Source organism: Centroberyx affinis, unplaced genomic scaffold (assembly GCF_046629955.1).
Source record: "Centroberyx affinis isolate AG114_WGS23_722 - 3 ecotype Tasmania unplaced genomic scaffold, CSIRO-AGI_Caff_v1 ptg003528l_1, whole genome shotgun sequence".
In the NCBI taxonomy this organism is placed as follows: Eukaryota; Metazoa; Chordata; class Actinopteri; order Beryciformes; family Berycidae; genus Centroberyx; species Centroberyx affinis.
In genome coordinates, this window is record NW_027281472.1 from 122230 (window position 1) to 149314 (window position 27085).

A 27085-nucleotide genomic window follows, 5' to 3' on the forward strand; every position below is an offset into this window, starting at 1 on the left:
CTACACCATCTCTTGGCACCTTACTTTCTACACTTAAACTCTAAACTTAGAAACTTGAACTTTCTCAGTCCCATACCTGCAGTGCAGCCTCGGCTTCCTCAAGCGCGGGCCGGGCGGCTTCTAGCTTCTCCTCGGCGATGGCCTTGTCGGCTGAGATGCTGTCTACAATGGCCTGGGCCTTGTCCTTCACTTTCTGGACCTCCACCTTCACTCGCTCTGCTGCCTGCGCTTTCACTGTTACCTCCTTCAGCACCTGGGAGAAAAACAGACATGAGCATTAACGCAGACAGCTGTGACACAATGCAGCCTCAACTTTGACACCTGGGCTGTCCCCCTCCTTCAATACTGCCAGTACAAACCACTGCTGCCATGTTTTTACTTGAATTGAATGTTTATGTGGCCCTACGCTTCATATACTTTCCTACATGCACTTGTAATGTCAGTTATTACTCAAAGCAAACAGCTGAGACAGATATTTGAGCATACACATAAGCACAAAGGCACACAGACATACACAAATGCATTATTTGGATCCACATAGTTAAACTACAGCACATACACACCCACACACAGTACACATACACACTTCAGAACACACATCGCACAGAACACTCGCTCCACATGCTTCAAGTGCTTCATCACTTAAATACACGTCAATAACTCCCACTTGAAGGCCTCTCAAGGTATATCAAACCAATTCCAGCAATAAGGATGAGACAACACCATTCTCTCCATTTATTCTCTATTTAGTTTCTATTTATTTGCTAAACACTACAGTTTTTGTCTGATTTAAACAGAGTTTTTTATGGAATTTCAAAGCTGTTATTGATGTTTGGTTAGAGCAGGGCTGGTGAAAAACAGTGCATGCTGCTAGAGGTCCTTTAATTGAACTGAAAGGCTTAAGGCTGATGCTCTGTGACTTATTGAATTAGAGGGCAGAAGGTCACTGCCACTCCTGCACATCCACATGTGCCTGTACATGTACCTGAAACATAGCTAGAAATGGCCAGAACAACAAATGTGCACATCCAGAAAATGCATCCACATAACATGCACGCATTCTCACACAAACGCACACACCCACACATACACCACTCATTATGAATTGTGGCCCTGCCTCAATCCAAAATCCCCCCTAGATTAATTCAATTTAAAAAGACCTCGGTCACATTTTAAGATAACTGATAAAGCTGGCTGTTGATAAGTGTATATGATTTTAGACATGCTTTCTGGACTCACACACACACACACACACACACACACACACACAAACACTTCCCTGCCTCTAACCTACCATGTCAGCTTTGTCGTTGGCAACCTGTAACTCCTTCTCCTTGACCTCCAGCTCCTTGCTGAGAGCTGCTACTGACTCCGAGGCCTCCTTCAGCTTCTGGAGACCAGTGTTCATCCTGAACAGGAGCAAAGTTGAATGGAATCAGTGAAACGGTGAAACATCACTTTTGTCATATCATTTAAATTTGGTGCGTGCTTGGGTGGCCCCAGGGGAATTCAGCCTCTAACCCTGGCAATATAAGCACCATGCTCTAGCCCCTTGTGAGCTAGACTGGTGTGTGTGTGTGTGTGTGTGTGTGTGTGTGTGTGTGTGTGTGTGATGAGTGAGTGAGAGAGAGACAGAATATATTGATAAATCAAAATATGATTATATCTCATTACTTTCAGTTACTACTGGATTACTTTATCACAAAATAAAAAATAATCATATCATCTACACCTACCATCGACCAAAATTCACGAATGAGATGCATGCCATTGCGTTTGAAATATCTGCATAAAAATGACTCATTGCCCTTCGCCTAAACCATATGTCTGGAAAAACCAACAGACTGTAGACTTTTAGGCTTCCTCTAGCTGACTTCACCCTCCATAGGAGACACAGGAGAATTGAAGCCATACTTTGACATGAATTCCAAACTTTTGTCTTGTCACCAGGCACTTGAAAACAGGCACTTAACTTTGTGGTAAAAAGCGTAATGTACTGGCACATTATTTAAACAGCAAAACAGCTTGTCATCCCTAATTAGCTTGAGGCGCGTGCATGGTGAAGAGAAATAACACGGGCCAAAATTCCAAATGTTATGGTATCCCTTCTGCTGCCAGGAAATCTTGGGAGGCATGGTGGATAAGCAGACACCAGATAGTTCACCATCAGAAAAGGGAGCCGGGCAATTATACTTTCTGCCAAGATCTGGGATGTAACGTGATGGCTCATGCAGTACTCATACCTAATGCAAAAAAACACCTTCTTATCCAGGACATGGACTGATCAGGTTTAACTATCAAGTTTGTGTATCTATATAGCCCTTTATCACAAGCATGTCTCAAAGGACTTTACATAGAACAAACTAACTAGATCTAACTGATCAACAGTCAACCATAGAAAAGAGCAGAACTATGATGCCACATTGACTGACCACTCAGGATGACCTAGAGGGGAAAAGCTGAGATGCTGGTCCCCCTGTGAGAAGGCTAAAAAGTGCTAATGATTATGTGGTATATGCAGATGTTGCTGTATGTTCTACTTATCGCTACAGCAGTGCTGCCGTTGCAGCTGGCTATCAGTTGGCTTAAAGTGGCCAGAAGGACAAAGTGTGGGTGAGGTGAATGAACAGCTTGCTGTGTGATCAGCTTGTGTTTTCCAGAGTCTACTGTAAGTACTGCAGATCTGCTGATCTCAACATTGCCCCACAGTAATGTGGGAGAAAAGGCAGGAAAACTGTGACGTACCCCAAAAGCCTGAATTCCTGAAAAATGCTGAACACATCTTTGTCTATTTACCTGTTGGCCAGAGTCTGGACTTCAGATCTCTTCTCCTTATAGATGGTCTTATAGCCCTGTATGAAGGAAAGGTAGGATTTGGGCGTGACGTGGGTGGGCCGTCGGTATCTGGATTCAAATTAGATTACATTAGGTTACAATAATCGCACATTACATTCATTTTAGGCCAAGTAGAAAGATCACCTGCACACTTTTTTATTTAACCAGATGAGTTTGGTACATTAAGGGACACAATTAGAAGAGTAATTTCAGTATGCATATAGTCACTTTCATATGCTGTAATGGTCTGTTTGATGATGTACCTCTGGAAGTAGTCAACACACTTCTCTGCCACGCCATCCTGGAAGGAGCCCATGCACTGCACCACCTCACCTTTAACCTGGGAGGAACAGTCAATATCGTAGATAGACAGGAAGTGCTCTGAAACTAAAGGACAGAAGGGGGGGGGGGGGGGGGGGTAGAGAGGAGAGACAGAGAGAGAGAGAGAGAGAGAGAGAGAGAGAGAGAAGAGGGAGAGAGAACAGAATTAAGGGGACGACAGAAAAGGCAATGGGAGATAAGAAATGATGGGAGAGAGAGAGGACGACGTGAAAGAGTTACAGAAAGTAGATTAGCAATTTTAAACATAAATGGCCCCTCGCTTACTTGCTCCATACACTGCCAATCTCTTACATGCTCTAAGAAATTATAATTGAAACTTGATTGTTTTCCAAGTAGGAGTGACTGTGTAATTGCAAGGGACATTATGGATTATTGAGTTTTCTACATCTATTACAACAACATCTGTGTCATACTTGTGACTGATTCAACAAAATATGGAATGAACAGAACAGAACGGAACAGAACAGTGGATAATTGAAAAATATTGACATGTTCACAATTCATTTTCTAAAAGCAAACTGACATGCTTACAATGGATGAATAGAAAGAGATTGGTTTTTCAGGTCACAATGAGCTAAGCTGTTGAGAATAGCTGCGAAAATGAGGACCCATTACATTTGTATTTATGTGAGAAACCATGTCTATATTATTGTATCTGAACGAAGATATTCCCCAACAAGGCATTAACACCCATAAAGATAATAATGGCAGACAAATGTGGTCATTAGATCATGCCGACTGTTAACTGCATGCACTGCATGTAAGTGTTTTACTGCTACAATTTCTCCACTCCAAGAGAAAATATTTAGGAAATTCTGATTTCCATCAAAAAGCACAAGGAGACTACAAGGAAAATGTTAATGAGCTGACTGAGTGACACTAAATATTCCATTTCAATTTGATTCAACAACATTTGAGAAAAATAGGCTGGAACAGTTGCAGATAGATAGGGGATATATGCATAATGGGGGATTACAGCTATCACCATAGGACCCATCTTGTCAGTAAAAGTAGTACTAAAAAAGTAGTAAACAAAGTAGTAAAAAACAGTGGTACTGTCTATAAAATGTGCATGTACCAGCAACAAGGGCGTCTTTGGGCCAGCGGCTGAACCAGTCCATGGTGCAGCCAGATATAAGCGCTGGAAACTTTAACGCCCGGTTGCGGAACTTCTCCCCAACGGGCGAGAAGCACAGGACGACGTGGAGGTTCTGCCGGACCCGCGACATGAAGTACTCGTACAGGTTCTCATTGGTCGGCGGTCGCCTTGGAAACTCCCGCTTCATGACGGGGATGAGATCGCTCAGGATCTCGTCGATCTCATCACGAGCAAACAGATTGGACACCTGGAGGATAGACGCACACACACACACTTTCATGAGAGAACAGCGTTAGCCCTGAAAGCTAAAAATACAGCTTGTGCTGCACCAATTAAACCAACACAGCTTGCTTTCTTTTACAATGTGTAATGTATAGAAATGGGTCAAGTTAGGGGGTAAAAGATTCTGATTTAGCCCCAATTAAGCTGTCCACCATAAATTTAGCAGACAGGGATAAAACAAAACATGTTTTTTTCTCAGCACTGATCTAAAAAAAAAGTTTCTCTAAGATGGCAGATGAGTGCTTAATTAGGTCTGGGAATCCTTGAGGAAAGTATTGTTCTGCCCAGAGAGTTTCAAATATTAATCTGTACTTGAGGCACGAGGAGACTAATTAGCGACTAAGCAGACAAACCAAAACACAGAAGCATTATCTGAAATAAATTTCAACCTCCTAATATATGAATGAGTAGCATACACGAAGAGGGAATCATCTGCATTCTGGGAATATTGACTACTGAATGTCTGAGTGTATAATGTATGAATTAAAAGGCAACATTTCCTTATAGAATGTAGCGATTTGGAATGGAACCCTACAAATAATTCTGTGGTTTTACTGCTTTATGAGGATTTCCCATGAGTCTCATAACATGCTCCCACTCCCACAGCTCGTCCATACCTCCCTCTCCTATATCGATCCTTCCCAACTCCTCCCTCTATACTCTATCTATTCTTACACTTTTGATTTCTCCATCTCTCTATTCCCTCTGACTAGTCTCTCTATTCTTGTCCAGATTTAACTAAGGGGATGTGTGTAAGGGGGGAAGGGGACTGTGTCATTTCCCTTTCCCCCTTTCCTCCTTAGTTACCACATGGGAATGCATTACATCATTACATTTTTGGTTAAGGATACAATCTTGAATGTAGCTGATTATCTCATTTCCCTTTTTCAGATATCTGCTTTAACAGTTTAACTTGCGGACAACCTTTTTGGAATCTATCATAACTAAAATACAGATCTGATTTGTTCTAGTGTTTACAGACATTGTAAATGCTTTAATTGTCTAACATTAAACGTTAAGCTACAAAGAACAATGTACCAGACCACCAGTCCTTACATCAAAAGCTCAGACAATTAATTTCAGAGGGAAAAGTGGATAGCATCCACTCTCCCCCATACTCCTAATGCCAACCGTTCCTTCCACTCAGCTCAGGACTTCCCTCCCTCCTCTTCCTCTGTGCAATCTCTTCCCCATCTCTATCTCCAATAGTGCCTTTCCTTATAGCTTAACCACCCCTATATATCATTCTCCATCAATTCAGTCTCTTCTCCTGCCTCCTCCACATCCCTAATCCAGTCCTCAGACAGCTGTGCAGAGGAAGAAAGATGGGAGACAGACAGACAGACAGACAGGCAGGCTTGGGGGTCATGTGGTGTCACAGTCAGAAGCAACACATCTCCAACCATCTGACAGGTTACTACAGCAGCCGCACACTAACAGCTCCCTCTTCGTTTTCGTCTCTCGACTCCGTCTCTCTCTGTCACTGTCTCACGCGCACAGTCACCCTAACACTTATAAACAACACCATCGTACAAACTTCTCTCTTTCTCTTTCTCTCTCATACACACACACGTGTGCACACACACAAACACACACACTTCTCGCCTGCACACAAACAACACCCTGACAAAAACACCACTCTCCCCTGGTTGCCACTTCCTAGTCACCTCCCCTGACGGAGCAGCTGCTGCTTAAATTGTTATCTGGACAGGGAGGGAGAGGTAGGTGTGGGAGAGGAGCGGGATGAAGAAGAGGAGGAGCAGCAGGAGGAGCTGGAGGAGGATGAGGAGTAGGAGGAGCAGCAGCAGGAGGAGGAGGAGGAGGGGGAGGAGGAGGGGGACCGGGACAGTACTGTGATAAGACTCAAGAGCAAGAGAAAAAAAGATCAGAGAAGCAGAAGGAAGAGAAGAAGGATAGAAGAGGACAAGGATAGGAAGGGGACAAATAAGAGGGAGGGAACAAGGCTGGACAGGAAAAACAACAGAAGAACAGAGGAGGCAAGGAGGAAGAGGAGGGAGACAGTAAAGAAAAATAGAGGAAGAGGAGAAGAGCTAGGAAGAGGAGGCGGAAGAGGACAAGTAAATTAGAGAGTAGAGGAAGAGGCTTTGGAAGAGGCTTTGTTTGCCCCAGTTACACCACAGCCACCCATTGTATCCAGTACAGTGTTCCTTCTGGGGATTGCAGCAGTGAAATGTGCAAACAATGGCATTTGACTTTGAAGCTCTCTGTCGTTATTCTGGAGCATTAAAGAAAGAGAGGCTTTCTGTGCCTGCAGCTGCAGCTTTAGTCCACAGTACAGACAGGGATGGCTGTAGCTCTATCTTTCTCAACTATGGGTTACAGCTTAAATTTATCCAAATCGATGAAAAAATAATTGAGAAATGCTATCGTATTGACACGCAAAATGCAATTTGCTTTTTGATTTGATTGAATTGAGATAAACTGAACTGCTCATAACCCAGATTGGTTGCCTCTCCTCCAGCTGTGTTTTGTCAGTGTCCTGGAAAAACCCTGCAACTTTTCAAAAATGAAGAAAAAACTGGTCCATTGCCCCATTGATGTCTATAATTATGTAATATTTTAGAGTGCATTTTCAATGGTTTGCCTTGGTGCCGGGGTCAAGAAATGTTTACTTCACTCGAGGGGGAATGTCAGCTGTCAGTTTCAGCAGCACAACAAAAGAGTAATTGAGGTTTCTGCTGGACATGGACAATGTTGCTGTAACTTTCTGAGTCAGTGCAACGAGGCAGGAAACTGTGGTCTCCCCACAGCAGGTTTTTTCTCATTATAATGTGTTTGTGTTGATGATTCAAAGAGAAGGAAAGATACAGGTCCTATACTAGGTCATATACATACAGATGTGGCAGTGCATTTAGAAACACATTGAATGAATCAGAGAAACACACAGATGAACAGTGGGAAAGTTGGGGAGATGATCTGTGTTTCAATGATTTTTTTTTTTTTTGAGCGCCTGATTTGCAAACCCTAGAATGTGAGTGCCTACATATACGTATATGTCCACGTGTGTGCATATATGTCTGTAAGCAATATATGTATGTTTGTGTGTGTATGTACATGTATACTGTATATATGTATGCATGCGCGTGTGTTTTGGGGTCATTTTCCGGTTGCACACTCCTGACCTCTCCAGAAGACAGGACGTTGTTCAGGTACTCAAGGAAGGACTCGTCTTTGATCTCGTTGTCAGTAAAGATGAAGCTGATGCCTTTGCCATGCTGGCCAGCTGTCCTGTACAGCCCCTTCAGGTCGTCCATCAGATTGGCTGTGTTGTAGGAGCTGGCAAGAAGCACAATGCACAACATCAATATGCACATCGATGTTTTGTTTTCAGATTCGACTTAAAAAATGTCATTCCCATACGTGCAGTTACTCAGACAGTTTGTAAGGGATTTAGTGTGCCATCACAGAATGTAATTGGAAATGCCTTGCTTTCTCCGACCCCAGTGGCGCCCCTGCAGCCAACAGTAATTCAATATGTTGCCAAAGGGTATGATGCTTCACTTAGGATAGTCAATACCTTTAAAAATTAGATATTCCCCACTCAGAATAACCTTCTGTTAGAGAACAGCAGCATTATTTAGAATGGGAGCATCTGTATCTTAACTGGGTTATGCATTTAAGTCAACAAATTCTTCCCAAAATGGATTTATGGGTGCAAGGAAATTGATGGTATGTTGATGGTAGACTGCTGTTCATAAAGAAGGTCAAGAACATAAGAAAAACACAGTCTTGCAGCAAAGAGCCATGTGTGATGTATGGATTTTTCCAAGTTGGTAGCGGGTGCTTTTATAAGTGGAGGTGGCAGAGAAATGTGTGAAAACACTGACACGCTTCTGCCCTGAAAGGTGGGAAAGAAGCAGGCAGTCTACTGAACGAGTGCATTTATGTTTGTATGTGTGTATGTGTGTGTGTGTGTGTGTATGTGTCTGTGTGAGTGTTTACTTTTCTGCCTGCTGCATATGCTTATGTGCTTGCATGCGAGTGTCCCTGCCTGTCCGTCTGTATGAGTGTGTGTGTGTGTGGTGCATAAACGTGGCATATGCACTGTTGGTAGTTTGTACTTTTAGAAATGCCGATGGAGTATTTATAGACAGAGAACTCCAGACCAGACCAGACCAGACCAGAGAGAGAGGGAGAGAGAGAGTGTACATCTGCTTGTGTGTGTTTGAGTGTGTATCTGTGTGTATATGTATTTGTGTGTGCGCTTGAATGAACTGGAGAGAGAAAGGGAGAGAGGGAGGGAGAGAGAGAGAGAGTTTTTGTTAGAAAGAATAACCAACATAATGAGGGAGAGGAACTGTATGCATGAGAAAGATAAAGATATACTAAGAGAGTGATTACTGTAAGTTTACATGACAGAGCAAACAGGATCAGTTTACATGAAAGGGATGAGAGAGTTTACATTGGAGAGAATGAGGCTGCGAGTCAAACGGAGTCTGTATGAGAAAAGAGACACAAACGTACCTGTTAGTACTGTATGTGCGTGTGTGTGAGAGAGAGAGAGGGAGAGGGAGAGAGTGAGCAAGAGAGAGAGAGAAGGAGAGAAAGGAGGAGGCAGAGACACACAGGTCTGTTTTCTCCAGAGAAGCCTGAAGCCCAGAGGAGAGACACAGGGCTCATTCATATTAATACCAAACACTAAAATCTGTTAGGAAAACAGCAGACGGGAAATATGACTGCTACAAATGCACATGGGGACTGCAGAGAGAGAAAAATGTTGACAGGTTGAGAGAGAGAGAGGGAAAAAGAGACCGAGAGAGGGAGAGAGAGACAGAGAGAGAGAGAGAGAGAGAGAGAGAGAAAGAGAGACCGAGAGAGAGAGAGAGAGAGAAAGAGAGGCCATAGCGAGACACAGAACAATAAGGAGACACAGACAGAGCGTCAGACAGATAGGCAGAGAAACGTAACAGTTGCAGCGGTGGAGAGGGGATTTCTTATCCTGATGGATCAACTGCACTGAGAATCTAACAGGAGAGAATGTCACTGTTTCAGAGAGAGGACTCAACTGAGGTGGGGACGGATGCTGGGAAGAGATCCTCTGATAAATAACAATCTTAATCCATTTGTTTCAGGAGGTATCCATCTGTCCAGGCAATTAATTCATCCTGATTGCAGCTGCTGAATGACGAACGCTGAATCTCCATGTCTTTCACACGCTGCCAAGACTTGCATTCAAATCTACAGCATGGAAGCGTTCTTTGTTTTTTTTTTTTGAACAAGCTTTTCCCCGGTGATTAAATAGGTGGAGCGGGCCAACCTGCTTAGTGGAGTTGCCACCCCAGATTAAAGGTTGCCATTTGTGTTGGTTTCAGTGGAGGTGTTTTACTGTCAAATGCTGTTAATCAGCAGCCTTTCAAACAAGAGAATGAAAAGAAATTGGTTTGCGCTGAACCTAATTCAAATTGGAATGATGCTGGGCTGGCAACACAGCTGGCTCACAACTCAGTAGCATAATAGCAAATGGATGTGACCACATGTTAAAGTTTTATATGTAGGGTTGGGCGATGGGACGAATACATCTGGGATTGGCGATAAGACTGAATTCATTGCCAGTGGAAACTTGCTCTGTTGCAGTAAGTACGCTTACTACCTGGAATTACTCCTTCATGCCATTGCAAATGACTTTTGCACTGCCTTCCTCCCTGTATTTACTGCTAGGCTTCATTAGCCTGTAGGTAGGCTGTTGTGAATTTCATTTTTCAAATTCAATGCAATCCAATTAAATTTTATTTACATTTGCATATTAAACAGAAATGGCAGAGGCATAGAAAAAACAATTAAGTGTGCACGTTTATTAAAGTATCAGTCAGTCAGCTACTTAACCTTGACTGACACGTTTTCTGTGGGAAACAATGACACTCAGGACAAAAACTTAGCCTGAACTCAAGTCGATTTCAATGTATTTAGTGCTTAAACACAGCTGGCATTTTCCCAGGAGGTTTTGTCCCATTTGAGTGTCTTGTACTATACTGCTTCCTACTGGGAATGAACTGCCACCTGATACTTGTTCACTTTTTTTGCTTGACTGGAGGACTTATACTAGCCTATAATTCAAAATGTAAAAAATTCCCTTCCTCCCTTGCCAATTTAAAAGCTACTCCATGCACTCTGTGGGTGTGTGTGTGTGTGTTTATCTGTCTTTGTCCTCATGGACAAATACATTGGGAATCGGCAATATATGTGATGATGATTGGTTTACAGGAGAATGTACACTATCACCCAACCCTAAGTGTACTCTTTAGGACATGAGTACAGTACAGTTATACTGTTACAACATGGTGCTAAAAAGTCACTGTGTATACCAAGATACCATATACAGTATATACAGTATACACCATATACTATACTGGAACTAATCACAAGGGCATTACTATTGATTGTCACTGGTAAACCACTGATGCATCAGTTGCTTCAATGTGCTGGACATAATGTGAAGAAAAAGAACAGTGAGCACAAATTGTTGCTAAGCTGCTGTCAAATTCTCAGTTGGCTGCGTAAGATACAGCAGATGCAAAAATTGGGGCAGGGAATTATATTTGCGTGTGTGTGTGCATGTGTTTTGTGTCTTGTGTGTGTGTGTGCATGTGAGCATTACCGTGTGAGTGTGATCTGGAAGATCTTGTATCCGGCAATGAACGAGGCCAGTCTGGTCAGGCTCTGTTTGCCTGATCCCCCTACACCCACCAACAAGGCATTACCTCTGGGTGTCCGGATTATCCTCGACACCTACACACACACACACACACACACACACACACACACACACACACATACAAATATAAGATTAATTGGAGGGTGTGTATATATGTGATATGTGAGAGAAAAAGAGAAAAAGACAATCGCATGTGTGTGTAAGGGAAATGTGTGCAAGCAAGCGAGAAAATGCTTAAAAGCTCCACACATGAAGTTGCAGGAGTGCCATTGGACGCATAGCTGGCAGAATATTTTGTCGTTTTTTGTCAAAAAGTTACAGGCTTAGTGATGAAAGATTGTGTTGTGTTGTGAGAGTACAGCTTGACCTGCTGTACAGTGCATGACTGCATTAAAGTGGAACGACTTGTGCAAAAACTGAATCTTGTATTTGCTGAGCTGTAATTGCTATGCATTTGTTATATGTGACTTTTAAAACCCCTTTTGATGTCAAGTGGGTCTGCCTGAGATACAGAAAAAATGGGAACTCTAACTGTAAATACTGCCTCTACACCTCCCACCTCTCTCTGTGAATCCTGTAAAAAAATGTCAAAAATTATGTCAATCAGGCAAGCATGATAAAACTGTGCTGAGAACTACAAAGAACCAGAAGGGCAGGCAAGAAATTTTCATTCAGAAAAGGAAAAATAATTAAACTGAGAGGTAGATAGAGGTAGACACACTGATGCTGATGATAGAAAGATACTGAACACGGAAACTACACACAGTCATACAGACAGAGTGAAGGAAACCAAGACAGACAGCAGACAGAGAGAGCAATACCCTGTTGGGCAACTTGGAATATATGCCTTAATATAACATATACAGTATCCTCCCTTAGGAGTATATGAGCTTTTGTGAAGACATCACACCTAATTGTGCAGACGCAAAATGCCAACAATTATTTTAATGGTGAAGCCATTGAGTGCCTCATCATAGTATAAAGAATACTGACTGTGAGATTGACTGTGGCGTCTCATGCTATGTAAGACTAACTTAAATGTCCTCAGGTGCATTCTGTAGAGTAAAGCTGGAGATGCATGCTGTAATTGTAGCTTGAGCCTTTCCTATGGTCTAAGGTATATATCTTCTCTATAATTACATTCTGACTAACATACAGTTTGATACAGTATCTGAGTCATGAGATTATTTAGTGGTTAAGACCTCCACTACATGCCACAACCCTTTCTTATTTGCCTCTCCTTCTGTTTCCATCTCAGCCTTCATACTGGCTCTCAATGAAGAGATAACATTAATGGGTTCATTCCAAATGCTGTATGTCCATTTTGGTAAAAAAATAAAATGCTAGTTGATGTTCCTTGCCCAATATAAAAAAAAACCCAACATAATATATGCATATGGTTTATTCTGTAAGTAAAGGGCTCATGATATCTAATTCTGTCAGTAATAGCAAATTGTTTACTTTCATTCCAGCAATGTTTTTCAGATCAGGTGCCAAATTTTTCAAATGTCAGGCACAGATTTCAAATAGTGTGGCTGTCTGACAAAAAAATAAAATAAGTAAAACCTGTGCAGAGTACCTTGACCAGGTGTATCATAGCGTCCCTAAAGAAGACCATGTCCATGCCGGTTCCTCTGATGCTCTCATTGTATTGACTCAGGAACATGTTCAGACGGTCCTTTAGACTCTCGAATGACTCAATGGGCTCGTACACCTTGGGCAAGTCAAAGTCTGAATCCTCTGGCTCCTCCCCTGTAAGGAATCACACTGTAAATTCAAATGATCATCACACAAAAACGGTGAAGTTGAATTCTTGCCACTGCTGGAATCTTCTGGAGTAATGTCTTCAGATGCGAGAACGACATCCAATTGCTTGAGCGGTACCTGTAGCCTCAGGCGCATCTCGTAGAAAGTCGACAAAGTATCTGTCCACTCCGTAGTCCACCACGTTCTTCACCTCCTCCCCGAGCTCCACCTCCACCAGCTTTGCCAAGGCCTGGTCGAACCAGTCCACATCCTCGGGCATGGTAAATCGGTCAGCTATCACACGTTTGCACTCGTGCTTCCACAATGACAGCAGCACCTGGAATACATGTTACAGGTGTCATTCATGCTAGCCAAGATGGGATCCTTCGTTCAGGGTGAGTCTCTTTTAAGTCTCAAACCCACAACTCTGCCAGCATCTGCCAGCATGACAGATGAGCTTCTCTTATCGATTTAGCTAATTCAGCTCCATTGCATATACACATTCAGAGAGTAAGGCTGATGCGATGAATGGCATCGATTGGGTGGGATTGTTTTATTATTTCCTGGCAGCGGGTCTTCGAAATCCCTATATGAATTTGGTCATCGGGTAAAGAAGGTCCCTCAGGGTTTATGAGCAAAGGAGCACATTGAGTAGGGACACAAATTCATGATGCCATAAATTCATCAAAATTACAGATTACATTTAGGAATTCTCCACACATAGGAAACTCATTATTAATCAAAACCCTGGAAATATTCTATTCCAGAATAGTTCCATCTATTCTAGTCTTGTCTGCTCTATTTCAGTCTATTATAATCACCTTTGAGATGTCAGCCTCAGCAGGGATGTTGAGCATGTTTTTCCAGGCCCTGGGCAGCCTGGGGTTGAGGATGTATTCCATTCTATTCAATTATTTACTGAGGCCACTAACCTGTAGGGAGTTGGCCGCCTCAGAATTGAGCCTGACATGGCAGACTTTTCAGAGGTCCCAGATGTTGAAAATGTATTCTATCTTAGTCTTTTCTTGCCTACTAATATACAGTCCTATACTGCTCCAATATAGTAAAATAATATCATATTAATAGGTTGTGAAGTGTACAGTTCTACAGCTCTACCACCTAAGTAGGGGTTTTGATTATGGAGGCCTCTACTCTACTCTATTCAGTGAATCTCACCTGGAGGGAGTCGACCACCTCAGCAGTGGTGTTGAGCATGCCTTGCCAAACCCTGGACAGATCCCTGAGGTTGAAGATGTAGTGGAACTTGGCAGGGGTCGGAAGCATCTTGACCTTAGTCATCTGCCAGAGACGGCGAGTCAGAGACACCAGGTGGGGCACGGCGCTACGGATCTCCTCACTGAAACCACGAGGGCCGCAGTAGTGGCCCTTACCGATCACACCTGGGTTGGGGGTGATGGGAGGTAGTGTGGAATTTGAGGGTGGGAGAGTGACCAAAGCGTTTTATTGTTATTAATGGGGCGGTTAAGGTGCTGTAAGATGAAGAATTGTGCACTTATAGTTCTAGTCAGATGTAAAAACAGACAGATCATCTCAAGACGTCACATACACTCATCATCAGGAAATTGATGGCATTAATTCAATTCCAAAGTAGTTTTTAGCATAGATTACAAATATTGATCACTAGTTGGCTCCCTACCAAAGTGGCTGGTGAAATTGACAGACAGAGCAGCCAGCGCCAACATTTACCAGTACTTAAGATGAAACTGTAATGATCTCCATGGGATAAAAGGGTTATTGCAGCAGCAAATAGTAATAGGATACAGCAAAGAAAATAGAATCAAAACAAGAATAAAGGAATTGGGGGGGTATTAAATACAACAGAATCAACAATTACAACACTAGAATGCAATAAGTAGAAAACATGAATGAAAAGTATAAAATATATGAATTACAGCAGGTATAAGGGTATGCAAATAACAATAATAACAGTAGGTTTTGGCTGGTGGGTAGTTTTAATCTGTTTAAGTTCATAAATATTATATTATACCACTGACTGAGAGAAAGCTGAGGGCAAGATTAACCAATCATCAATCAATCAATCAATATATACTACAATATATACTCAATATATTTTCATAACTCTTGATTAATATGCATTAATATGATGTGCATTGATTCAATGCACATCATATTAATGCAGAATATACTGTAAACAATGCAGATGCAATATTTTTACCCACCAAATATCTTGTCTATGGAAGCATTGGAGGGCAGAGTGCAGTTAAAGATGGAGAACTGCCTCTTCAGCCTCTGTGGGATGTCATTACGGCCTCCTCCAGGGTGGATCATGGCTGCCAGGAACTGGATGTCCACAATATTGGTGAACTCCCCCGGTTTCTCCAGATTGAAGAATCCGTTCTGCTCCATCAGCTGCCGGACAATCTCATTAGTCACCTAGGAAGGAGGGCAAAGGATAAGTTTAAGAGATGAAGTTGTTTGTTGTTAGTTTAATGTTGTTCTAATGTTAGTAATTTTAGTGTTATTCTTTGCTGTTATTATTAGTTCATTTAATATTATCAGTTAATTAGTTAAGTTAAATGTTTGAAATAAAACTGTTTAAAATCTAATAAATAAACAAATAATTTGAAATGAGCAAGGCTGGTGTCTTAAACTATCTGTCATGAGTTTGGCATTTTATTCAATAGCATTATAAGCTTCCAAACCTGGTCTCCCCACTCATTGATGACGGGCATGTTGATGTCATCTATAAAGATGGACATTTTCTTCCCGGCTGGGGGTCCATAAGTGGTCCCCATCCGCTTATCCACATAGCTCTCTACTGTTCTCTAAAGAAAGAGAGAAGGAAGGGACAGATGAGACAGTGAGCAAAGAAGAAAAAAGCCAAAGAAGAAGAGAGGAGTGGAGGAAGAAGATGATGATAAAGAAGGAGAAAGAGACAGAGAGGAAGACAGAGAGGGGCAAGTGAGAGAACAGGAAGGGAAAGAATAAGAAAAAAAAAACGATAGCAGTGTTTCATCTTTTCCAGACATAATCAATTGTGACAGCTTGATCGATCTGCCGCTTAGGCATGTATAGGGAAAAAAACAGTGGTCCCACCTTCAGCCTGCACATTATTAATCAGACCAGACACAGGCAATCAATATTACTTCTCAAGTCCATGACAACTCATGACACGTTAACACAGATGTAGAGTATCCATGGCCACATAGAAATGCAAAGAATGAGACTGGAGCAGGTTAGACTAAAATGGAGAGGAAAGGAGAGTTGTGCCTTATACCTGGAACATGAGTGGCGTAGTAGCAGAGGAGAAGTTGAGAATCTTGCCCATGTGGGTCTCAGGATCGTACTTTGACATATAGCCTTTGATGATGACGGTCTTGGCCGTTCCTTGCTCTCCGATCAGCAAAACAGCCTATGGGAACGGCATATAAATATCAGTCAGTACCTTCATCAGTCAGTGATATATTCCAACCTGAGAATGGAAGTGCCATTATCTCACCATTAACAAAAACATTATACAAGGTTTTAAAAGTTTGATAATGGTTAGTTATATAGTAGTTAGATAGTTATTACTATCTATTAGGGCACAACATATGACAGGTTTGATAGCCAAGCGACCAACAATGGCAACAGCCATCTGTTGACCAGTAGAGGTTGATAAGCATCGACAGCCAAAAGGTTCTTTCTTACGCACACACCAACATATAGAAACTCACCTCACTCACATGACTCTTACGCACGCACACACATGCACACTTCAGATCGATAAGATGGCAGCATGGCTGGATGGGTACTGAGAGACCAGATTAAAATAATGTGGTCAATACTCTACTTAAAAGCCCATTGAATGCTCTAGGAAAGTGGATGGTAGGAGGGGAAGGAGGAAAAAACATATCAGGCAGTGAATACGGCATTCATCATAGCTCCTGTGTGTGTGTGTGTGTGTGTGTGTGTGTCTACTCAGCTGTATCCAGGAATATATGAAGCATTAGACACTGAATGGGTAAGAGATAAAAGGGTGCTACCTTCCCTAAAATCCTTATCATTCAAGCCAAAGGGGAGCTGTGAAGACTTCACTGCAGATGTAGAAGCATCAATCTTAGCATCTGATACAGTAAAGTCACCTTTTTTTGTTTTTTAAAGGCAAATGCGAATAAATAGGATAAACAAGCAGGGTAGCAGGGATTTGATGATGTACAGTGGTAACTGAAGCCCCCTAGAGACAGTATCTGTTCGTTTCTTTTGGTCTAACAGCTGAGATATACGATACAATGTTTCCCTTCGGCGAACCGCACCTTGCCCTGTTTGGCGATAGTCTGAATGAGGAAGTCCGTCCTGACGTTGTCCACATTGGGAACCAAGATGGAGCCGTACTCTGGGGTGAAGTCGGATGGGTAAATGTATTCCTCCACTCTGGTGCTCCAGTGGACCCACTGACCTGGTAGGGAAAATAAATGTGCAGGCATTAAATAAGATAGGGCTGCACTCCGGAGACGAGTTACGGGTAAATATACTCCTCAGTGTGTTCTAGTTAGACCCACTGACCTGTTGAAGTGATTCAGATTCAGCATCGATTCTACAGGCATCTACAACTATCAACTATTTATCAATGCATGCATACCATCTGCCGTGACATGGTAGTCAAACATGGTGTCCTCGCTGTCAAGTGGAGTGTCTGGTAAGTCCAAATGGATACTGTCGTTCCCCCTGAGCCAGATCTCCATCCTCCTCCGGTCATCCAGCTCCAGCAGAGCTCCGATGCTCCACATCAGGGCGAAGACATACAGCCGCTCCATGTGCTCCCTAGAGATCTCACCACCCTGCTCCTGTAGAGTAACAATGCAACAGTCCAAATATTACAGAAAAAGTAACGCGGCCATGATGCCAATGCTCCACTAAGACGGCGACATGGATTGTTCTTGATTCTGCTCTAGTAATACAAATTACATATTACAAAGTACAAATTATATCATTTGTTTCAAACAGGTTTCATGGGCTCTAGGACCATGAACTTAATTCAAAGGAAAAACAAAAAAAAACAAAAAAAAGTTTGAGTTGCAAAGTTTTTACATGACAGCAGTGAGAAAACATTCTCTCATCTAAAATAAGGCAGCTACTCACTTAACTGGACCCATAATAGATCCGCCTCCTCTCTTCCCATTTGTACTTTTCATTTGTGTTGTGTCACTGTGTACAGCTATTCCCACTGCAATACCCCTGACACATGACTGCAGCAAAGGTCTCAGAGGAAACAACTCATTCATTTTGTACCAAATCAGCAAATGTGAAACATACCTCTCTAAGCCCTTGTCATGTCCATCAGTCAAATGGAAATCCATTGGCTGATAGACAGTGTATCCATATTTATAATAGCCCCTATAATAATAAACCTCGCCCTAGGCTGACAATTTGACCTTTGTCCAACACTATGTGGGAGAAATAAATGAAAAAACAGTCATGAATTTGATTTTTAGACATATGAGGTGTCATAGGATAATGGAAGGTAAGTAAGAATATAAGCAAGCGTTATAATATTGATGTGCTAAATCAACTAAAATGTGGTGAAAAACTGAAACTACATACGTGGCATATGACAGGATTTTATCTCTTTTATGATGGGCATGGAAATTAGAAAGATTGAGACTGTCATGAAGCCGCTTTATTGCCTTTCAAGTACCTGTGTTGCTGCAAAACCAAAAAAAAAAAACCATCTGCTTCATCATGAGATCCCAGATTGTGACTAAAACAGCCCCCATTTCTACTTCCCTACTATGCGACACCATGGTGGAGGACCCAGGGGCCAGTTAATTCAGCCAGGCTGAACAAAGCAAAACGGGGATGATTAGGGCTTTTATAACTTCCCTGGCAGTGCCAATTGGGCTATTCTGTTGAGATTAGATGCAATTTTTCTTGGTTTGCTGCATGATTGAAAAGTTGGCTAAAAAGGAAGTCCTTTCATGTAGGGTTAAAAATATCTACAGCACAAATCTAGCAGACCCATCCATTTATTTCCAACAACTGGAATATTTCAGAACTGATTGGATCCATTCAAAAATGCCTTATATCCATTTTAACATCATATTCATTATCACCACTTTTATGGCAGTGGTCATTTTGTCCAAACTGTGGTTACCTCATTTTCGAATGAAACTCTTTATCAGTAAAATGTGAATGTGTGCAGTAAGTCTGACCAATGAATGGGTATCCAGAGCAGTCGTACCCTTACCTTTGGAGGTATGAGCCCCTGCAGCATGTTGATGCACTGCATGATGACAAAGGCCTCCAGCAAGTCCATCTTAAACTCCAGCGACTGGACACTGAAGCGGTAGAGCTCAGGGAAGGAGGAAGAGAAGAGGTCCCTCAGCACCTCTCCCTCCTGGGGGGAGCGATTCTTCAACCAGCCCTGAGACAGCAGCACATCACAGTAGTTTAGCCCCCACTGTAGCTGAGTTTAGTTAACACTGTCATTTGTTTAGATAGAATTTAGTTTACACTCCCCAGTTTAGTTTACTTCAATATAGTTTAGTTTAGGTTAATGTAGTTTGCCTCCTCTCTACTCATTAAATCAGTTTCAACCAATAGAGCATGACAATGTGTGTGTGTGTGTACGCATCCATGCATGCGTGTGTATTCGAATGTGCTGTCAACAAAACTTTAGCCCTGCTGCTTGTTGCTTTTTTTGGGGGGAATCAGCTGCAGCAGAGAGGGTCAGCTCACTGAACCGACAACCGGTCGGGACAACAGATTAGAATTGGTGTGGCAGGAATGAGATCCCCAACCACCAACTACTATCGGGCAGTGTTGCACCAAGCTTAATCTGAAGGTGAAAAAAACCCCCCAATTCATTAAATACATAATAACTGTGTGCCTAGAGGAAAGCCGGAGAAAAGGAGAAGTCTGGAGCTCTCTAGATAAGACTTGTCCCTATAATATTTTGCAGCAGTGGAAGTTGAGGTGATTTTGGTTTTGGTCCAACATTGAATGAGTTGAGCTTTGAATTAGTTTGATTTTGTTACATTCTACTGTACTGTATGTAACCAACAGGTGAATGAATGGATTCTCAAAGGAGATAAGGAGCACTGATTTATTGATTGCAGTATTCAAAATACTCAAATGGAGAATTTTTTGCAATCAGGCACACACAATCAGGCATTTTTAATTTAGATTGAAGAATGCTTGTGAAGGAAACACTCGCTCGACATGGCTCTCATAGATCAAAACTTTGTGGTGGGATTAGATTAGAAGATTTATAGATTATCATGTCTGTATTAGCGCTCACTACCATTCAGGAGCAGTCAAGATGATTAGCTAAAGAAAGTGATGTGCTGCTACCAAAATGTTATTTAGCATACCATACCATAAGCACTACCATCTTTAAAGTTTATGGTGGATTTAAATTGCCAGTTTCTCATTTAGCTCATTCACCTCCAGTATGGGGCTCCAGCTGAGCACAGAGGAGCTCATGAACACCATGCCATTGCGTGAGACGGTGGCGGGCGAGGCGTTGTCGATGTTATGTGGCTCGAACACCACCTTACAGTTGGGTGCCATGGATATACGGTCTCCGTTTGCCAGTGTCAGGGTTTTGTTGTCGTCCAAAACCGAGTTTAGGTTCTCAATCCAGATGGCATCGACTGGCCCATCCAGGACAATCCAGATGTGCTCTCCTGAGAGAGAAGAAAACCGCTTTTGTTTGTTTGCATACAATTTGAAATGATGTACAGTATGCCCTAGTGTTTCTACCCCCAATTTGTTTCTTGGCAGGATGGAAAGGCCTCTGAAACAGCATTTAGCACCCAGACAATGTGACACTAATACTCTCACTGAAAGCGATGGAGAGCATGACAGGTGGACTGCTGTGTCTACTCAGTGATAGGGGATGTAAATCACTGTGCCTGAACGGTCTGACTCTGCAAAATGAAAATAACTTCATGAATTATAGATGAATCACATTTAACCAATTTGCAACAAAAAAACAGACCTGAAATTCACCACAACAAATTCTGAAGTAATTTGTTTTACGAGTATAACATCATAAGTTCAACTTCAAACTGACATGTGAAAACACACCACCAAAAACATACACCCAAATTCATGAACGAATACCAATATGGTCTTTCCCCACTGTCATAAAGAACCCTATAGCCGCCATGCATAATGAATGTGGGTTCATGCGGCTCAAAGTGAGATCAGTATGAATTATATTAATACCAATATGCTAGCCTGGCCCAAAGCAGATGTTTAATGTTGTTCTATGTTCACTGACCCGAATTCTAGGATCCTAAACCTGAACAAACTAGAGTGCTCATAAGTTTATAGCTATAACTCATACACATAAATGCATGTTGACGCACACCTGAATACATCAGACACATGTTTGCTCACGTATGTGCAGATGCACATACACACAAACACATGCCCACATAGTTTTTTGACTGGAGCATATAGACTTGAGAGTGAGTGGGAAGATAAAAACACACCCACAGCTGTTGGTCCTGCTTTGAACTATGAATGTAGGGATATCCCAAGATACTTCATTTGAGGAATCATTTCCTTAAGCAAACAGTTTCCTCTCATGTTTTCTTTTTGTAACTTACTTGAGGGCTTTACATTTCAAAGGGAGGAATCTGTTAGATGAGGACACAACATGAATACAGAGAAGATGCAGATCTGAAACCATGCTCCCTCGTTTGCCACTTAACTTTGTTTCTTTATTCTATTCGGATCCCCGTAAACAGTGATTAGAGCTTCTGCTCATCTTGCTGCAAGCCACACCTGTGGTATTTGTGGATATTCAGGTACACTTTTGTATTAACTCAGTATTGTCTAATTTGCAGCAAATATGATTTCATTTGCATTTGTTAAAAACACTTAGCATTAAACTGGCTAATAATTTTACCTTTATTCTCTCTGAGGGTCTCATTAAACTGAGCTAAACCAAAACATTGAATCCTCTCCCCTTTCCCCCCTTTGTTAATTCTCTCTCTGTTAAGAGAAGAATCCATCTGTTCTGACTCTGGAAAAAAAAGTAAGGCAAGTAACTCCTCTGACCTTTCTTGGCTCTCAGTGTTTTCCTCCAGAGTGTAGAGAAGATGCCATCAGTCCAGTCGTTTGTGGCCACGTCCAGTCGACCGAACATCTGAGGTGCTGTGATGGCCTTGGGGTTCATGCGCATTTCTCTGTGGGGCTGACCACAGTCTGGAAGAGGCACACGGTGACAGACACATTAGCCCATGCATTGGCAAGCAACGTCTAACACACCGAATGCACTAAGACACAAAGATGCACAAACAAACCAAAATATGTAGACTGACTTGTGAGGTGAAGAGGTGAGCTTAAACCTTAAGGGACATAAGCTGTTGACTCTCTCTCTCTCTCTCACACACACACACAAACTTACAACACTAGTCAATTTGGATCTCTTAGGTTTGTGACTTTTTTTTCCTGCGCAGACACCCCCCCAAACACACACACAGACACACACACACACACACACACAGACACACAGAGACACACACACACTGCTACCTGTCATGGCTCTCATCAGTGTGTGTATGCAGGTGGTCTTTCCGGCCCCGCTGGGCCCCAGGGCCATCATGCCGTGTCGGACCCTCTGAGTCTCAAACAGCTGGATGACCTTCAGCTTCCAGGGAGGGTGGCTGATCAGACCTGCTTCCTCCACCTGGGCAGAGACAGACACACATGCAGACAAGGATACAGGTATGTATATATATAACTGTACTTCTCCTATATTTCTGTGTGGTCCTGTACAACTCAATGGGTTGGGCACGGCACTGACACTGCCAAGGTTTGGATTCTATCCCCACTGGGGCCACTCATGCTAAAAAATATATGCACTCGTGGTACTGTAAGGTGTTTTGGATGATAGAGTTCACCAAAATGGCAACTGTCTAAGCACCAATATCAGCTGTTGGCAAGAACAGTATGGTGTGCTATATTAATTCTGCAGTGGTGGACTACAGTCAGTGAACCAATCAATAATAGTTTCCTTCAATTTCCTCCAAAACAGCCTTTCTTTCTTCCAGGCCGACTCCCGGGCACCACACTTAGCAGTGCAGTTTCAAAACAAATAGTTTTGATATGACATCTCATTACCAAGGAAAACATGAAATAGGGCAGCTTGTCTAGCCTGAGGCTAGATAAGAAAGGTAAACTGGAAGCAGAATTTGGCAACATATTGTTGGAGTTAAGAGGCCAGTGGATACAGATAATAAGAGAGGTGGTGCGTTGCAGCAAGCAAAGGGGGAGACATTGGGGCAAAAAAAAGGCAATATTTTAATAACATTTAAAGCAGTTTAGTTTTACTCTCTGCGCTGTCTTGAACATGTTCATTTTAGATTAAGTAGCTTCTTTTTGTCATATTGTCAGCATTATTTGCTTTAAACATTCCATCATTGTCAACATACTTGAATAAATACATGAACTATAGCCTATAACATGTGTGGCTTGTGTTTTTTGTGTGTATGTGCTATTGTTTTGTTAGACAAATACACAACTGTACGGGGATGCACATAGAAACATTACGTTATGCACACAATGCGCATGCAGAGATGCATACACATCCACATACAGATAAGCATGTAGGAATGCAGGCATTGATATATACATGCACACATATATACATGAAGAGATGCAAGCACAAACACATAGATGAATGCAGGGATGCAGGTACACAACGCACACACAAACACACATGACAACAGACATATACTCTATACAGAAAACATTTTAGCTGTTATCTATTTCTCTGCCACAGGTTCTGAGGGTGGGTCCTTGACAAATGGTAAATGATTCCATTTTTATCCCTTTGAGTGCAGTATCTTCAGGCGTTTAAGAGTGACATGAAAGATAACGTCAGTCCTTTGCCCTATCTTTCTCTGCCTCTCCATTTCTTTCTCTTCCTCTATCTACTTTCTTCTCTTTCTTTCTTCTCTTTTTCTCCCTCTCACTCCTATCTCTCTTCTGCCACTTTTCTCTCTCTCTCTCGCCCACACACACTTTCACCCTTCTCTCCCTCCTACCTGTATGTCGATGGCAGCCTCCAGTTCGGGGTAGCCTGCTTTATCAAGTTGGATGCCTGGGAAGAGGTCCTCGATCAAGCTCAGGAAGAGTGGCTCATCCTCATCGATCTAACAAACACACACACACACACATACAATTTGAGAGAACAGGGACAGCCGCTGAGACTTCATCACACCTCGCTGAGGCTGAAGCAACATCACATCCATCAGAGTATATTAACTATGCACACACTAAAATACACTAGGGAGTGTGAACCCTGTAGCTGAATTAGGTAATAACATACAAGCTTTACATTGAAGAATGATTCAGCTTATATCGGTCTTTAATATTCAGGTCTGTCATTTGGTACATAATCTAGTTAGTAAATGTCATCCAATTCAATTGTATTCAATTCTATTGTTTTTGATTACATACTTAGTAGATTTTATTAATCTAAATCAGCCCTTTTTTGTTCTATTCTGATTATATTGAGGAAAATGTATCAAATTTTGTTCAGTTGTTCTATTTTTCAGTTTTGTTTTATAATAATGTAATTATCTTTTGAGTGTTCTATTCTGTTCTATTCTATTCAGTTGTTGTGTATCCTCTACTGACCAGTTTGGAGAGGTTCATGTCCCTGAGCACCCTCATGACGATGGTGGACTCTGTATCGTTGGGGTTGGCTCGCTTGGCTGCCCCCAGAGTTCGCAGCACTGACAGGATGTTCCGCAGGCCAAAATCATAGTGAACCTATGAGAAACACAGACGGCATTTTAGATTCAATTATATATCACTTTATCAATCCTGATGAGTTTGGGGACAGCTCTGTAAAACACTTTTTTCCACAGCAGCTTTTACAATGAACCATTTTTGTTGTACCTGCTTAGACAGCTGCTCCTCACACAGCTTGTAGAGAGTGAAGAACTTGCGGGCCAGCTCCATGTTGTCTATGAACCCGCAGCTGGCCAGTTTGACTCTGATGATGATCTGACGGTCGGGAACCATCATGGCCACCGAGCGAAAGTTGATCTTCAGGTTCTCAGGAAGCTCCTGGCGGCCCGCATAGCCTGGGTTCTGATTAGGCAGAAAAAGAAAGATGGAGGAGCCGTAATTGGGTCAAAATGGGAAGATCAGAAGATTCAGATTCCTCTATAGGAGGGAGATCTGCGTCCATTTTAGAATTGATGAGATTAGGCAAAACTACAATTTACAACTTGTTGTAACACTGTTGGCTCTCTATATTATTAGATTTGTTTCTAGAGTATTTAGATAAAATGGCTATACAGAAAAAAAAGCTACAATGAGGCTTCAATTAACAATACTGAAACTTTATTAGAGTTTCGAGTAGGTACTAGCCTTCAGCTACTTAAATCCCTATGGATACAGCACAGGCCTCTCTCTCCACAGAGCATGTCTTTGATTATTGTGTCTGTACACACACACACACACACACACACACACACACACAGAGTTCAAAGCACCAGAATGATCTCTAACCCCTCTCAACACATGGGAGAATTATTCCACACTTCTCTGTTTAATGACTTGCCTTGGGAGAGCAACTGTGCAAAAGAGATAAAGTGATCTAACTATTACAGTATGCAGAGTACGATAATGAACACTCGGTAATATTAAAAGAGACACAGCCTCTTGCTTAATTTTGTACAAAATGGTCTGTAAAAAGAGACACGGTCTGGGTCCATTTCATTTCTCTTTAGTCAATTTAGTTTTATAAAACTTTATTATTTGAGTTTTATATTGTGAATTAAAAACGCTGCATGCTCTCTAAAATGGTGAGGAAAGGCCATAATTTTTACTTAAAATGAAATGTGAACAGGCACTGTAATTCCAACAGCCCTAATTAACAGTTCTTGGGCTGTCCTGGTAGCTCAGTGCACAGACGTGCATGTTCTTGTGATGCTCTGGGTTAAATTTTGTTCAAAATCTTTTATCGTGTCATCACGCTTTTATCCTTCCTGTCACTTTCTACAGTATACAGTGGATTTTCTTCAAAATGCAAATACTAAAAAAGTGTTTGACATGAGAATGTTGTCACATCCAACCAGTTGAGAAATGAGCCGCAGTTTCTATTTAAATTTTGAAAGAATGGAACTGTCACTGACCATAGTGAGGAAGATACCAAACTCAGGGTTCATATCCACGTTGTCTCCGTCGGTGAAGATGAAGTTTTTGCGTCGTTCCTTCTTGCAGGTGAGGACGATGGCGATCTGTTGGGCCGCCACTGACAGCACCGGGAGGTCGATGCGGTTGAACTCGTCAAAACAGCCCCACGAACCGGACTGAGCCAGGCCTGGACACCACATACATACAAGTTTAGTAGGTCATTCCATCCCAACAGGATTACAATTGCAACTGCAAAATATTCAGTATCTGGAATGGAATTGTCTATTCTCCATCTAGCTATTATGATTCATTTGCACAAATTCTCTTAGGTCCTCATCGCAATTCAGCCCAAACCCCTCAACTTCCTGTCACCTACCCTCTAGCTTTTTCTCACTGTGACACCACTACATTAAAAATAGCACCTATTGGGGTGGTAAAATTATATTTTCTACAAAAATATTCTGTCTCTTACCTTTGAAGATCCTCCCCAGGCCTCTAAAGTCCATCTGATCAGAACAGTTGAAGACCACAACATATTTTCCCAGGCAGCGACCCATGTCTTTTGTAGTCTCTGTCTTACCTGGCAACAGAGAGAGATTTATCACATCCAAATTTGAGGTTCTTGAACTTTTTTTTCTGACAGGAAACCAAATGAAAAATGTATTCTCTCCAGGATCATTTAAGCAATACTTGTTTTGTCATGTTAAACCCACGTTAAGACCCACCAAAAGTAAGTCTGTAATCTAACATGGGTCAAGAGAGACCATTTATAGAAAAAGATGCAGGCTCTGTCATCTTTTGCTCCTACTTCCTTGTTCTTGTGCCATTCTACTGTAGCTTGCTACTGCTGCATTGGTGGCGTTTGGAGTATGCAAGACCCAACTAGTCAGCTCCATCAACTAATGTAATGTAGCACTAGTGTCAAGTCTGCAGTCCTGGCTAAGTGCGCTTGGTCCAAAATTTAACCATTAGATTATTCA

General features: G+C 42.0%; 1 protein-coding gene across 1 annotated transcript in view; it reads right to left on the minus strand.

Annotated features, from left to right (window-relative positions):
• Positions 1-27085, minus strand: part of dnah5 (dynein, axonemal, heavy chain 5) — a 106520-nt gene that overhangs the window by 41638 nt on the left and 37797 nt on the right. Inside the window, exons 42-65 of the mRNA XM_071539855.1 lie at positions 26578-26685; positions 26105-26292; positions 24861-25055; positions 24597-24731; positions 24002-24109; positions 22488-22641; positions 22011-22157; positions 20385-20626; positions 19186-19362; positions 17581-17785; positions 17255-17397; positions 16237-16371; positions 15662-15784; positions 15179-15392; positions 14154-14377; positions 13116-13314; positions 12811-12983; positions 11175-11305; positions 7702-7855; positions 4256-4523; positions 3099-3222; positions 2797-2904; positions 1295-1409; positions 77-253 (exon numbers count right to left, since the gene is read on the minus strand). Of these exons, the coding sequence (XP_071395956.1) occupies positions 77-253; positions 1295-1409; positions 2797-2904; positions 3099-3222; positions 4256-4523; positions 7702-7855; positions 11175-11305; positions 12811-12983; positions 13116-13314; positions 14154-14377; positions 15179-15392; positions 15662-15784; positions 16237-16371; positions 17255-17397; positions 17581-17785; positions 19186-19362; positions 20385-20626; positions 22011-22157; positions 22488-22641; positions 24002-24109; positions 24597-24731; positions 24861-25055; positions 26105-26292; positions 26578-26685 (3947 nt within the window). The remainder of the gene's footprint in view (positions 1-76; positions 254-1294; positions 1410-2796; positions 2905-3098; positions 3223-4255; positions 4524-7701; positions 7856-11174; positions 11306-12810; positions 12984-13115; positions 13315-14153; positions 14378-15178; positions 15393-15661; positions 15785-16236; positions 16372-17254; positions 17398-17580; positions 17786-19185; positions 19363-20384; positions 20627-22010; positions 22158-22487; positions 22642-24001; positions 24110-24596; positions 24732-24860; positions 25056-26104; positions 26293-26577; positions 26686-27085) is intronic.